This window comes from Athene noctua, chromosome 3 (assembly GCF_965140245.1).
Source record: "Athene noctua chromosome 3, bAthNoc1.hap1.1, whole genome shotgun sequence".
Classification (NCBI taxonomy): domain Eukaryota; kingdom Metazoa; phylum Chordata; class Aves; order Strigiformes; family Strigidae; genus Athene; species Athene noctua.
The window spans coordinates 18,901,798-18,915,302 of record NC_134039.1 but is presented as its reverse complement, the minus strand read 5'-3'; the positions used below and the strand labels follow the sequence as shown (position 1 = coordinate 18,915,302).

At 37.3% G+C, this 13,505-nt stretch overlaps 1 protein-coding gene across 14 annotated transcripts in view; it reads left to right on the top strand.

Moving 5' to 3' along the window:
• Nucleotides 1–13,505, top strand: part of MICAL3 (microtubule associated monooxygenase, calponin and LIM domain containing 3) — a 172,982-nt gene that overhangs the window by 61,137 nt on the left and 98,340 nt on the right. For all 14 annotated transcript variants that reach the window (XR_012633383.1, XR_012633384.1, XM_074902179.1 and 11 more), the window contains exons 3-16: nucleotides 265–472; nucleotides 2,003–2,119; nucleotides 2,821–2,922; nucleotides 3,487–3,642; nucleotides 4,315–4,415; nucleotides 5,092–5,349; nucleotides 5,930–6,045; nucleotides 7,351–7,477; nucleotides 8,004–8,097; nucleotides 9,256–9,403; nucleotides 10,654–10,850; nucleotides 11,708–11,820; nucleotides 12,320–12,382; nucleotides 13,100–13,273. Coding sequence is in view for 12 of the 14 variants with exons in the window: in XM_074902179.1 (XP_074758280.1) it covers nucleotides 265–472; nucleotides 2,003–2,119; nucleotides 2,821–2,922; nucleotides 3,487–3,642; nucleotides 4,315–4,415; nucleotides 5,092–5,349; nucleotides 5,930–6,045; nucleotides 7,351–7,477; nucleotides 8,004–8,097; nucleotides 9,256–9,403; nucleotides 10,654–10,850; nucleotides 11,708–11,820; nucleotides 12,320–12,382; nucleotides 13,100–13,273 (1,974 nt within the window). In the remaining 2 variants the exon portion in view is untranslated. The remainder of the gene's footprint in view (nucleotides 1–264; nucleotides 473–2,002; nucleotides 2,120–2,820; nucleotides 2,923–3,486; nucleotides 3,643–4,314; nucleotides 4,416–5,091; nucleotides 5,350–5,929; nucleotides 6,046–7,350; nucleotides 7,478–8,003; nucleotides 8,098–9,255; nucleotides 9,404–10,653; nucleotides 10,851–11,707; nucleotides 11,821–12,319; nucleotides 12,383–13,099; nucleotides 13,274–13,505) is intronic.

Sequence of the window (13,505 nt, the reverse complement as noted above, 5' to 3'; positions counted from 1 at the left end):
GTGTTGCAGACAGTTTACTTGCCTGCTTCTCCAAACTTTTCACTGCTCCATGATACACTTTTTATTTTCAGGTTGCAGTTACTGCTTCAGCGTATCGGTGGCAGAATGTGGCAGGTAACGATAGCGAGACTGATCTGGAATTTCAGCTTACATTGCAGACAAAGAGCACTTACTCCTAAGAGCCATGGGATGCTTGGAAGTGGTGGTAAAAATATCTATTTCCTCCTAGAACTGTCAAGTTATTCTGTGCTGGTTGTTTTGCAGTGTCTGATAATTGGGGCTGGACCCTGTGGCCTTCGTACAGCCATCGACCTGTCATTCCTGGGAGCCAAGGTGGTGGTCATAGAAAAGAGGGATGCCTTTTCCCGCAATAACGTGCTGCATTTGTGGCCATTCACCATACATGACTTGAGGGGTCTTGGCGCCAAAAAGTTTTATGGCAAATTCTGTGCAGGATCCATAGACCATATCAGTAAGTACAGCCGCTGCTGGACACAGCAGCACTTGTTCTTCACAGGGGAAAAGTAGGTGAGAGTGTGGGGTAACTCATTAAAATTCAGCCTACACTGATCACTGCTCTCAAGTCCTTAGAGCACAATTCAGCATTACCTTTGCATTTTGGGCTAGACCTAGATGTGGAAAGAAATACATTGCATCACGAGATTATCACACATGCAATATATATCTGTCATCTTTTATACCTTTTCAAGGAATATCTTCTTCCTACACAGAAAAGTACATTTAAGGTTCAAACCTTTGTTGTGTTTTGGTTTGGTTTGTATTTTTTCTTAAAATGGATAATTTTCCTGGTTTTGCTGTTACATTCCTGCAGCTGTGACATTATTCTGTTTCTCTTGAGCATCGTAAGTGAATTGTAAAAAATAAAAATTACTGAATGCTTTTGATCATTCTCATGAGTGTTGATCTGGAAAAAGGAGGAAGAATTTTGGCTTTGTTAATTTTTGGAAGAGCAATGTTTTCAAGAACACTGTCAGCCTATGAATAAGTTTTGTTTAAATAGAGGTTTACATATTTAAATTGAAAATAGTTTTGATGAATCTCAAATTCTGAGAAATCAGTCTCCTTTGAAAGCTGAATGCTTTGGTGGAGCAGGAGTTACTATTTTTCAGTTTTGTTTTTTTTTTTTATTTTTTTCCAAAAATTTACTGGATGTGGCACAACCATGTTTTGCCTACCAGTCTGTGAAAACTATAAACTGGCACAAACACAGTAGGTAAGATTTGGCTTCTTGTCCAAAGCAAAAATGTTGATTTTTTTTTTTTTTTTTTTTTTTTTTTTTGGCAATGAATGGTAAAATTGGAAGATCTTTGGAACTTCAGTCTTGTAGATTGCTTTTTTCATTCCAATTTTGTGTCATTTTTATTCTTACAGTACTTTATGCATGTTGTCTTTCACATCTCAGCACAGCTGAAATTTAGTGTTCAGGAGGAACATTTTTTCATTTCAGCATCTGAAATACGACAGTAAGGTGTCTTCCTTCAAATTAATAGACTTTGCACACTATCGTTTTCATACCCACTACCTATGTGAATGGAAGAGCAAAGAGGTGGTGAGGAACTTACTATGCCCTCATTAACCCAAGGGTGTTAAGATGAAGGTGCAGTTCAGTATTACAGATAGGCTGATCAAATAGCTAGTTGCCATCTGTGACAGAAGTGCAGTCCTGCTTGTGCTCTCTTTCTTCCCTCTCCTGTAGTGCATGTTCTGGGTCTTTCCCTTGTTGTTGATGTGGGGAACTGAAACATTAAGAAATTATTTAATTTTTATTCTTTGAAAAGGACTGGGTTTTCAGCTATGTAGAAGTTTCTTGGCACACCATGGTATTACACACCAGTGCTGCCTGGATGAAGTGCTGGCAACACAATGGATAAAAGAAAGTACCACCTGTCCTTTACATTAATCAGTAATGTCAAACAGAGACATGTGGGCACTTGTGCTCCATTTAAAAAATTTTATTTCTTTATAATCTGCTTTTTTGCAGGTATCCGTCAGCTCCAGCTTATCCTTTTGAAGGTTGCCTTGATCTTGGGAATAGAGATCCATGTCAATGTGGAATTTCAGGGGCTTGTTTACCCTCCAGAGGATCAGGAGAATGAAAGCAAGTAACATTGAAACGGGTAGTAGAGAAAGGGGAAGTTATGGTAGGATACACAGACACCTACTCCTTAACCCTGCTTATGACTCTACGTCCTTTCCTCATGCTCCGTTAATAAAGAGTAATTATTAATACACTTTTGCTTGAATTTTTAGTAGGATTTAGTTTTTCTAGTGACAAATCCAAATTAGTTACTGTATGAAACAATTGCCCGAAGTACTACACAGAAGTAGACCAAGATGCAATAGATTGTAATTGATCCTAAAATATTTAAGCCCATTACACTTAGAAGATACCTTTGTAAAACAACTCCTTTCTTTGCATTCACTGAAGATATTTATGTCAGTGAATGATCCTTGGTACGCTTTTTGTATCTTTGTGAAACCCATTTTCTGATTGCCATGGGAGATGGTGGCTTACTTGTTTTTTGGCATCCTATTAATTGAATAGATAGTAGAGAAGCTATAAAGGCTGTAGTGATCCTTAAAGGTAGTATCAAGAGGGATTTACCAGAGCTGTCTCTGCCTCTGATTCTCACACTTGGCTGATGCAAGTCAGCAGTAACCTGGCCAGCAATATAGCTGTCCTGCAGTGTATCTTTACTGACCATGTGAGGAAGGGATTATGGATAGTAAGAAGAGGTTTTGTGTTTATTCTATCATGAGCACTGTTTATATTGTCATTAACTTGAAGTTCATCAACAGGGATAGGTTGGCGTGCACTGGTCCACCCAAAAACCCATCCAGTATCTGAATATGAGTTTGAAGTAATCATTGGAGGGGATGGCAGGAGGAATACCTTAGAAGGTAATGGTGTGTCCATAATTCACTTTCACATAGAACTTATTTTAAATTAGTTAGAACAAAAATGACTTTTAACTTCCCGATCAAAATTTGGAAAGACATTTGACTAGTGAAAGGGAGATTAAACATCCATGTGAAAATCCATTTGTATCGAAGACACTTGGGTTATTTTTTTCCTTTTCCTATCCACTAGCAAAGGAGTTAGGTGTTTTAACCTGGATAATTATTCCTACATATTTTATTTAGTTGAGTAGTGTTGTAGCTCTTACTTTTGGGAGTAGGAATTAGTGTTGAATATTATTCTCTGTAGTAGAGAATTTTATCTTAATATTTTTGATGCAAATTGCAATTTTTGGAAAAGGGATAAGAAAGACAGAAGACCTTCTTCCCTAAACAAGAGCTTTTATTTTTCTCATGAAACAATTGTTGCTTTTTCCATGGAGGAGTTTGTAATTCATCAGATTCATTCTGTCTTTTTATTTTGTGAGGGCACCTGTCTATGCCATGCTGAGCCTTCTCTGAAGGTGTGCGGTATTTTTCATTGTTACTACTTTACCCTTCCTGTAGGGTTTCGCCGAAAAGAGTTCCGTGGTAAACTAGCAATTGCTATCACAGCAAACTTCATCAATCGCAACACCACAGCTGAAGCCAAAGTAGAAGAGATCAGTGGTGTGGCCTTCATATTCAACCAGAAGTTCTTCCAGGACCTACGAGAAGCCACAGGTTTGCCAGCATTACTAGATATCCAGTGAAAACTATTATTAATATTTTTATTATTTAGAGCAGAAATATATGCAGTTAACACCCTTCTGAAGTATTTTGAGCCATCAGAAGAGTGTTATAATAGTCTTTATTATTACAACTTTGTAACTTGGGTATCATGTTTAATCAATAAATGAACATCTTGTGCAAGGAAGTCAGTCATTGCTGTCTCTGAAATCTGACTTCCCTATTTTTACAGCTCTTCTATACAGTTGTACAAAGCAGATGTGTATCATTCAGATGGGTGTCATTTTTGTTGAAAAGTGGAGAACTTATTTCCCTGACAGTTTTCAGTAAATCTGAACCCTAAATAGGAAAAGTCTGAATCCTGAGTTCAGCTTTTTGCACACCACATGTGAATGCAAACCTTAGACTGATGGTAAATATGTATTTTAAAAGAGGTAGCTATATGCTGATGAAATGTGCTGTTTGTGATTTTGTTGAAGATTCAGATTTTAATGGCATCAGAAGCATGGGAGAAAGCTGCTTGGCATTCTCTCTAAGGCTTTCTAACCATGTAGTTACTTACTCAATTTACTTTCTTCTGTTGCATGTAACATACAATTTACTTTCTTCTGAGCTCGTTGCATGTAACTTGTTCCTTCACCACCATGACTTTTGTTCTGTCATAAGGTATTGACTTGGAGAACATTGTCTACTACAAAGATGATACACACTACTTTGTCATGACTGCCAAAAAACAGAGCTTGCTGGAAAAAGGAGTGATACGGCATGTGGGTATTAACTTTTCCTATATTCTATATAAACTAAGATTTTTGGGGCAATTTGCTTTTCAGATGTTAAGGGAAGCATGCTTTTTTTTTCACCTTGTAAAGTTTTTATACAAGTGTATTTTAGAGCAGAAATATATGCGGTTAACACCCTTCTGAAGTATTTTGAGCTATCAGAAGAGTGCTATAAGACCTATCTTCTCCAAATTTGTATCCCTTTGTAGATTTGGCAATTTTGTTCATGTTAAGATAAAGTATGCTTAAAAAACCATTTGATAGCTTAGTTAAGCTTCTCTTATTTTATGGGAATGAAAAAGCAGGGAGTGAAGAAAGTATTGGAAATTCACCTATATTTTATTCTGACAGAAGCTGATTTGAAAGTAGCTTGGCCACAAATGAACAAATAAGGATTGAGGCCTTGTACCTTTTGTCTGAAGTGTGTGAAGAGATATGCTCAGAAGTTTCTTAGCCCTTTCACACTCAGAAACGCTAGCAGGACTGATTAGTGTTGGCAATAAAAGATTTACAAATTTTCTCTGAAGCATAAGCACAGATAGGAATGAAAGAAATAAGAGGACAAACCTGTATCTGTATGTCAGAATCTTAATGCCATCTATTATATATACCAGTCTTAAAATAAACTTGCAGATTTGGCTGTTTCACTTTGTGTTTTTGTCAGGATTATGCAGACACAGAGTTGTTACTCTCACGGGAGAATGTGGACCAGGAGGCTCTGCTAAACTATGCCAGAGAAGCGGCTGACTTCTCCACTAATCAGCAGCTGCCATCACTGGACTTTGCCATCAATCACTATGGTCAGCCAGATGTGGCCATGTTTGACTTTACGTGCATGTATGCGTCGGAGAATGCAGCTCTGGTTCGAGAACAGAATGGCCACCAGTTACTTGTGGCACTGGTGGGGGACAGTCTCTTAGAGGTTTGTGTTTTAAGCTGATTGTATAAACAGTGAATTGAGCATAAACACAAGCCGTTGCACCCATCACAGAAATATGCGCTGCCTATAAGGGAGTTACTGTAAGGAAAGCTACTGTTTATAAAGTGGGAGGTTTGAAGGAAAGGTGGGGGAAACACAGTATTTAGGATGGTAAAGATCTTGCTCAAGAAAATGTGTGCAGAGATTTTTCTGAAGTTGTGTCTCTTCTGTCTGCTTCTTATTGGGACATTTAGACCCTTTACGGAACCTACTTGTAGGCCTGTTAATAATGAGCATTTTGTAGTTGGTTAAAAAGTACAGTCTTGAAGAGAAACTGTTAAGGCACTCCAGGCTATGAGTTATTGTTGCATATAGAGGAACATCGGCTTTGGAGGAGCTTATGGGATTTTCACCATACATCTGGCTTCCTCTAGCCCAGCGGGAGTAGAGCTTTAAGCTAATTACTGAGCTATAATTTCCCAGCAAATTAGCCTCTGAATGTGTTCTTGATATCTGTTTAGATTTTTTCCTAACTGGTGCTTTTCCTTTCTCTGCTTTTTTTATTTTTAAACTATAATATTAGCCATTTTGGCCAATGGGAACTGGAATAGCCAGGGGATTTTTGGCTGCAATGGACTCTGCTTGGATGGTACGAAGTTGGTCGCTTGGAGCTAGTCCTTTGGAAGTTCTTGCAGAGAGGTAATAGAGAAAATGAATACACTTTCAGTTCTAATGCAATCCTCCAATGTCTCATCATTCATTCCAGTTTCTTCTAGTACAAATACATAGATAGAGTGGGAGATACAGATTCTCACTCTTTTTAGCGGATGTTTGTGGGTATAATTCAACTGAAGAAAAAATTCTTAAAGAGCTGATAAAGAGAAAAAGTGTATTTATAGAGGAATAAAATGTCACAGCTGTTAAGATTAGACGAAGAATCTTTTTTTGGGTCCTTATTGGCATTACATGGAGAGAGTGACTTACTGTCATCAGCCTTGCAATAGCAAACCAGATGAAGATGTAGGTGCCTTTAAAGTGCCAGAGACAAAAATTCTTGCCATCCCCTATTATCTTGTAAATATCTTTAATGATTTCCTTTTATGGAAGCTGTGAACTGCTTTTATTTCATGTTCTCCTAAATTGGTCACTTTGTTTCATATAAGCCTAACAGCATCTTGTGTTTCTTTGGAGTATCACGTTCTTTATGTTTTTATCATCTTTGATTGAGTGTTATTTTTCTGACTCAAGGTGATCTCTTAGAGATCAGAGCTCAAGTAATTAATAAAATGAAGTAAGTAAAAGCAACAGCTAGTAGAATCTATTTTAAACTTAAGTAACTGCAGCTTCTGACCATCAGGAACCATAGTATAATTTTAAAGATTGTCTAAATGGCAGAATGAATATTTTAAATTCCTTTTATTGGAATTTTAAAAAATGGTGAGAATAATGATGTTGCAGTTGGAGCCAGACTTCCATCACCTTTCCATTAGACATTTGCAGACAGCTGTAAGATCCTCCTTGAGCCTTCTCTTCTGAATGCTGAACAAACTCAGTTCCCTTTGGCCTCTCCTCACAGGGCAAGTGCTCCAGACCCCTTGTTGGCCACCCTCCTGAGTCACTCCAGTGTCTCAATGTCTTTATTGTACTGGGGAACACTGTAATTTGTGTTTAATGTATAGTTTTCTTCCCTCCTTTTGGTTTCTGGAGTTGTATTAAATTGCAGATTTTAATATACTTACACTGAACCTTAGCTATTCAGTGTCTGAAGTGGTTGGCTTCCTGATCTGAATGTTTATCTCCTGAGGGTTTACTTAGCAGTATTGGTAGTGATGTATCTCTTAAAAAACAAAACCAAAACACCCAAACAACCCCCCCCCAAAAAACAACCCATAAAAAACCCCAAACCAAACCCAAACGCAAACCCACAAAACCTAAAAGAAACAAACAAAACAAAACAAAACCCAAACTTTTTTTTTTTTTAATTTTAAATTCTATTTTTCCAAGGGAAAGCATTTATAGGCTACTGCCTCAGACCACCCCTGAGAATGTGAGTAAAAACTTCAGCCATTACAGCATTGATCCTGCCACCCGGTATCCTAATATCAACGTCAACTTCTTGCGGCCACAGCAGGTAACTGGACAAATGGTGCTTCTTAATCCTTGTAATCTGCATTGTCTTTTCTTAGGCGAAGCTGAACTAATGTTTTGGGAGCAATAGTGACCTGATGTGGCAGTATAACATGGAAGCAGTGAAAAGCAGATACATCAGTCAAGAGTAGACCTCTGTACTTTAAGAAATTCCTTTTTAGGAATTTTTGATTTTGATAGTTTTAACCATTTTGTAATGATACATGAAATCTATGCATTCATGTGTGTGCACATATGTGCATGCACATTTTCTTGTAATAATCTGGTATAGCAGTCTGTCATTGCAATTTGGTATCCACTGAGCAGCAGCAGTCAGCTAGACTGCTCAGCACTGATGAGCTGATCCTTGTTGCTATGGGGTTGTTGGGCTAGAGCTTTCTGCTACGTAAGTGTACTTGTCTTCCTTTTTGCACCTTGGGAAGATAGCTCCTTGTTTGCTGGCTCTTTCTGTATGGATCTTAAATGTATGACATGTTGGTAATTTTTAAATTTTTTTTGTGTCATTTTAGGTACGCCACTTGTATAATACAGGAGACTTGAAAGACATTCACCTGGAAATAGAGAACTTTGTGAACTCTAGGACACCAAAGCTGACTCGGAATGGTACGCCTGGCTATAGTTCTGTTCCTTTTGGTATTCTGGAGCTGGATCAGTGCAGGAACCATAGAGCAGCAGGGCTGTAGAGTGTTATTTAACCAGTTTCTTTTGGTTTAGAAAATGTCTCCATCAATTGTTTCATCAACAGTTTGATTTTCCAATTTTTGAAGTTTCAATTAATACATAAATATATTTTTTGTTTGCCTAATTTCCCTTTCTTGATAATGCTGTTAAATTTCTAAGCATATTTACTTATATAAGCATTTATTTTCATTTTCTTTATCCTATAAAAATTTCCTTACTTAGAATGCAGAAGCCTAGCCTGAATTCATTCTATGAGTAAACTCAGAATTCTTACAAATGTAACAGAAGGTATTTTTTGTGCAGTCTTTCATATTCATGCTTTCCTTTACTTAATCTCATCTTATCTTAACCAAATGAAACCTCACTTTGCTTGCATTATTCTGAAAGTTAGATGCCTTGTGATAAACATTTCAATATCTGTCTACTTGTCCAGTACCCTGAGGGGTATGTTGAACTTTTCCTTTTGCACACTTTGCTTTTGGATGCCCAGATAGTGTCTGGGGACTCTCAGAATGGCACTTTGCAGCTAAGCCTCCCTTTCACTGCTGAATTAGCTACCTAGTCTTTTGATTTGTTCTTTGCCCTGTAACCATGTCCCTTTAGGCTGTAATCTCATCAGATCTTGCAGTAAGGCAAGGTCAAAACAGGTCAGTGCTTTTCAAGGAAAGCTTTCAAGAGAAAAGAAGTTGTTGCAGAAGTACACTTGTAGTTCTTCCATTAGAAAAAGTATATCTGGACTTTAGAGAGCGCTGTGCTACTGATCCTTTTGATCATATTTAACAAGTCTTTGCAACTGTTTTAAAATTCCTGGGACTCTTTTACAAGGGCTAGGGTGAAAAGCCTGGCAAGTTATAGCTTAGATTATTACTTTTCAGCAAATAAAAAATCCTTTCTTGGATCTAAAATAGATGTGATAGTCTTTTTTTAAAAAAATAAGAATTCTGTCCTGTATTGCCCATTGTAGAAGGAGCTTGTTGTTTACATGAAAGTTGTAATTGTTGATTCATGGTTTTTACATTGTATTTAGAACTTGTGAAAGAGATGTTGTGTATTTCTGCTTAAAAATACGATTTTTTACAGAGTCTGTAGCTCGCTCTAGTAAATTGCTCAGTTGGTGCCAGAGGCAGACCGATGGATATGCGGGTGTTAATGTGACAGATCTCACAATGTCATGGAAAAGTGGCCTAGCTCTGTGTGCCATTATCCACAGATACCGTCCAGACTTAATGTGAGTAACTGGCTGTTCTGAATAACTGGAAACGGCAGAACGTTAGTGATACTGGAACTAATGGTATGGAGACTGAGGCAATGCAATTGTGATTTATGGAGAAATTTATTTAAATTAATTCAGTTAAACTTGATAGATGCAAATGTACAGTGATTCACCAGCAGAGTGGAAGGTCATAATATCTTGATGAATATGAAGATAAATGTGTTGTCATTTTCCCTTCTGGATGATTTGACAGAATTAAGCTTCCAGTCGGTACTGACTGGAAAGCGTTATTGGCTGACAGATCTTTTCTCTGTGAAGTTAGTCAGGAATACTTCAGTGCCTCAGTTAAATTTCTCATGAACAGGTCTCTACACAGCCCTTTCTAAATCTCCTGTTTAACAGTAACTCTTCTTAAAGACTTTTTAGGCTGTTCTTCTCAGAAGTAGTGACCCACAGTCTAAACAGAGATGTTGCTATTGTTTGTACATTAACATGCTGATCGGATGAATGAGAGGCATCCTATTACATGATATATTGGGTAAACCAGCACCCAGATTCTAGAATTGGGAAAACACTGACTGGAAGAAGTAACAGTAGCAAAGACTCCAGTACTTTAATAGAAAGCTGAAATGGCTTCAGCTTCCCAAAGGAAATTCTAGAGCTATATTTAAAGACATAATCCAATGTAAATCATGCTGGGAAATTATGTGGTTATTCCTTTCCATGTTCACTAAATTACTTCTCTACTGGTGTACTCAAGTTAACCTGAGCTACTCTGTTTAATAGCTATATAGCTTGTAGAGAGTTCAAGTAGCTTTTAAAATTGTTTATTTAACTCTCTACAAGCTATAGATTGTATGTGTTTCTACAAGTTTTGGAAAAAGCCAGCAGAACTAAAATATGGGTCAGTCAAGAAAAAAGGGAACAGAAGTGAAGACTTAATTAGTTCAAAGCATAACAAAAGATTTTATGTAGTGGGAAAACAGTATGTTCTTCCAGCAAAGGAAGAAGTTAAGATGTATTTCAGAGGATAATTAAGTTTTTAAGAGAAAAAATCTGGGTTTGCAGGAGGAACAAAAAAAAGAAAAAATGTTTGAGCCAAAGTTCACTGTAATTAAGGAGTATCAACTTTTTGATACAAAAAGTTGCTGGCAAATAAATTTGAGATATTTTGGAGAAAAGAAAAAAAGAGATGGATCCCTGAGTTCTTTCAGAAGGCTGGTTTCTACTTGATTCAGTGCATGTCCTCTTTCTGCCCTTTGCAGAGACTTTGATTCTTTGGATGAGCACAATGTGGAGAAGAATAACCAACTGGCCTTTGACATTGCTGAAAAAGAGTTTGGAATATCTCCCATTATGACTGGAAAGGAAATGGCATCTGTTGGAGAGCCAGATAAACTGTCGATGGTGATGTACCTCACACAGTTCTATGAGATGTTCAAAGACACCATCCCCTCTAGTGGTAAGGAGTTTGGGGCAGGTCTGTGAGATTTAAAGACAGCTTCAAGGTGAAAGTGTGTGCTTCCAGTTATCTTCAGTCTTCTGCATGAGCTCATACTGGTCACTAACTTTACATCACAAAAAGTTGGCTTCTTATTGGTGCTGGTAAAAACCATGTTAGCAACATTAGGAACAAAAAAAAAGGAGTTAAAATAATGCCCTCAATCATGTCCTTAAAAGTTCTGAACTCACTTGCTGTTAGGGGTTCATCTGTCTCAGCTAATGTGAGATGCTTTGCTAGTAGTTGTTTAATTGGCAATTTCAAAGCATTGGCCAAGTTTTATATCTGTTTACTATCCATGAATGATGAGACTAACTTCAGACCAATGAGGAATGAGAGATCTTTGATTAGAACTGAAAGATGTAATTGCCTAACACAAATCAATAATGGCCTTTAAGTATTAATAATGTTGTTACAGTTTTTTCTTTTATACTGATGATCTTAAGTCTATCATTCTGGTGGGGAAAAAACCAAGTGTGTTTAATAGCCTTTTAAAAGTATACTGTGTATCAGGTATTAATCTCAAAACTCTGAACTCTTCTTAACAATACTGATGATCATGATGCTCTTTAAATATGAAAGTAAATAGAGTAAACAGAGTATGTATTCTGGATGTTTATAATGTCTGAAAGGAGAATTGGTTTTTGTAAAATGAAAAAGCAGAGTAGCTTAGGTATTATTTCTGGACATAACAATCGCTTTGTACAGAGAATTTAAGGAAAAGTGTGTCACGTTAAAAAAATCAGTTGTGTATTTAATAACAGTACCACAGAAAAAATTTCTTGGCATTCCCTTGTCCTACCTGTTTTTGCTAACAGATAGCCTGGACCTGAATGCAGAAGAAAAAGCTGCCCTAATTGCCAGTACCAAATCGCCTATCTCTTTTCTCAGTAAACTGGGACAAAGCATCTCTCGGAAACGCACTCCAAAGGTAACTGTACCATGGTATTGGTAACACTTGTATCTGTTAGGCTGCTGTCCAAGTAAGTGGTACTAAAAATATGTATGTAAGTGTGTATCTGCTGTTTCTTACAAGAGACCATGTGTTCATCAGCTCTTGGCATGGGACAATACATGACATTTATAACTGCAGAACTATGCCCATAATAGGTACTCTCAGTTAGTGGTATATTTCAGTCTTAAAATACTAGCCTCGTGGTGGTATTTGGGTATATATTTTGTATTCGAACATAACTGGTTCCTCAGTTCTCAGTTGAGAGTGTTGAAGAATGTCCAATTTGAACATAAGAATCCCATAAGGAGGATCAGGACAAAAACCTTTTCTTTAAACAAATGGAGAAAGAGACCAGAGAATTAATCAGTTGTGTTGCAAAGCTTATTTAAGTGCACTGATGACATTAATCTCAGGCCAGAAGGGTATGAGAATACTTATCTTTGTTGTTTTTTTCCTCTCCTCCTTCCGTTTTCAGGACAAAAAAGAAAAGGAACTTGACGGTGCAGGAAAGAGGAGAAAAACCAGCCAATCTGAGGATGTAAGTATTACAGTGAGGAAGGTGTCAGGGAGGAAAACACATGGGAGGTTCCCACTTCCCACTTCAGTCCTTTCATTTTTTATATCCAGACAGGTTTTTTTAGATGAAAATGAATTCTTTTTCAGAGGTTACACTTTGTTGTATCTATAGTGCAAATATGTTACTGATGCTTATGAAAGAATAGTACACAAAAAATTAAATGTTGCGGTTCCCTCCTGTTCTATTTTTATTACAATTTACTTTGATGAGGAGACCAAGAATAAAACTTTCATTTTGTGAAGTCATGCTTTATAGTCAGAAGTTTAATTCATATTTAAACTTTAGCTTTGGTTAGTGCAAAAAACATACATTTCTAGTATGCCCCATAAGGTAGTCCTTCAGTTGAAATGTTTATAGACAAATAGGTACAAGTGAGTTAAAATTTAGTGCTTTGTGTTGTCAGCAAAGGTTTGAAGATAGGTCTTTGGTTTATGTCAGGAGGTTTATAGGAGTGTTTCAACTGTGGTCTCTGATAGGTAAGTATCAAATAAGGTTGAAAAGATAAGTAAAGTTTCACAGATCTTTTGATGGCATGCCAAAGGAAATTAAAATATGAGCTTTCAAGTGCAGAATAATAGATTTATTTTCTACAGTGTTAGAAATCTGTCACAGCACAGGGGTAGAGAGGATATGGTATCCGGTTGTGTCTTGTTAAGTTTTGATATCTCTGGTTGTTAGGAGGACATCCCACGAAGCTACAGAGAAGAAAGGCCCACACTGGTGAGCGCCCTGACAGAGCGGAGAATTGATGCTGCCATTGGGAATCAGAACAAAGTCAAGTCTATGGCAACCCAGCTACTAGCCAAGTTTGAAGAGAATGCACCAGTGCAGTCCTCAAGCTTACGTAGACAGGTAGGAGATGGATAATAAACCCCTTTATTTTGGAATTGTGGAGAAAAAGAATGAATAATAACATGCATTCCTCAGGACTGGATGCTAGTGGTGCTTTTCTACTTCAGAGGCTCTCCTAGGGGAGAGGGAAGCTTATTCAAAAGAGAAAAAATTAGAGTTTAGGAATATGGGTTGGAGAAGAACTTCCTAATAAAAGTCTATTTTTCTGTTATTGCCCATATCATGCTGCATA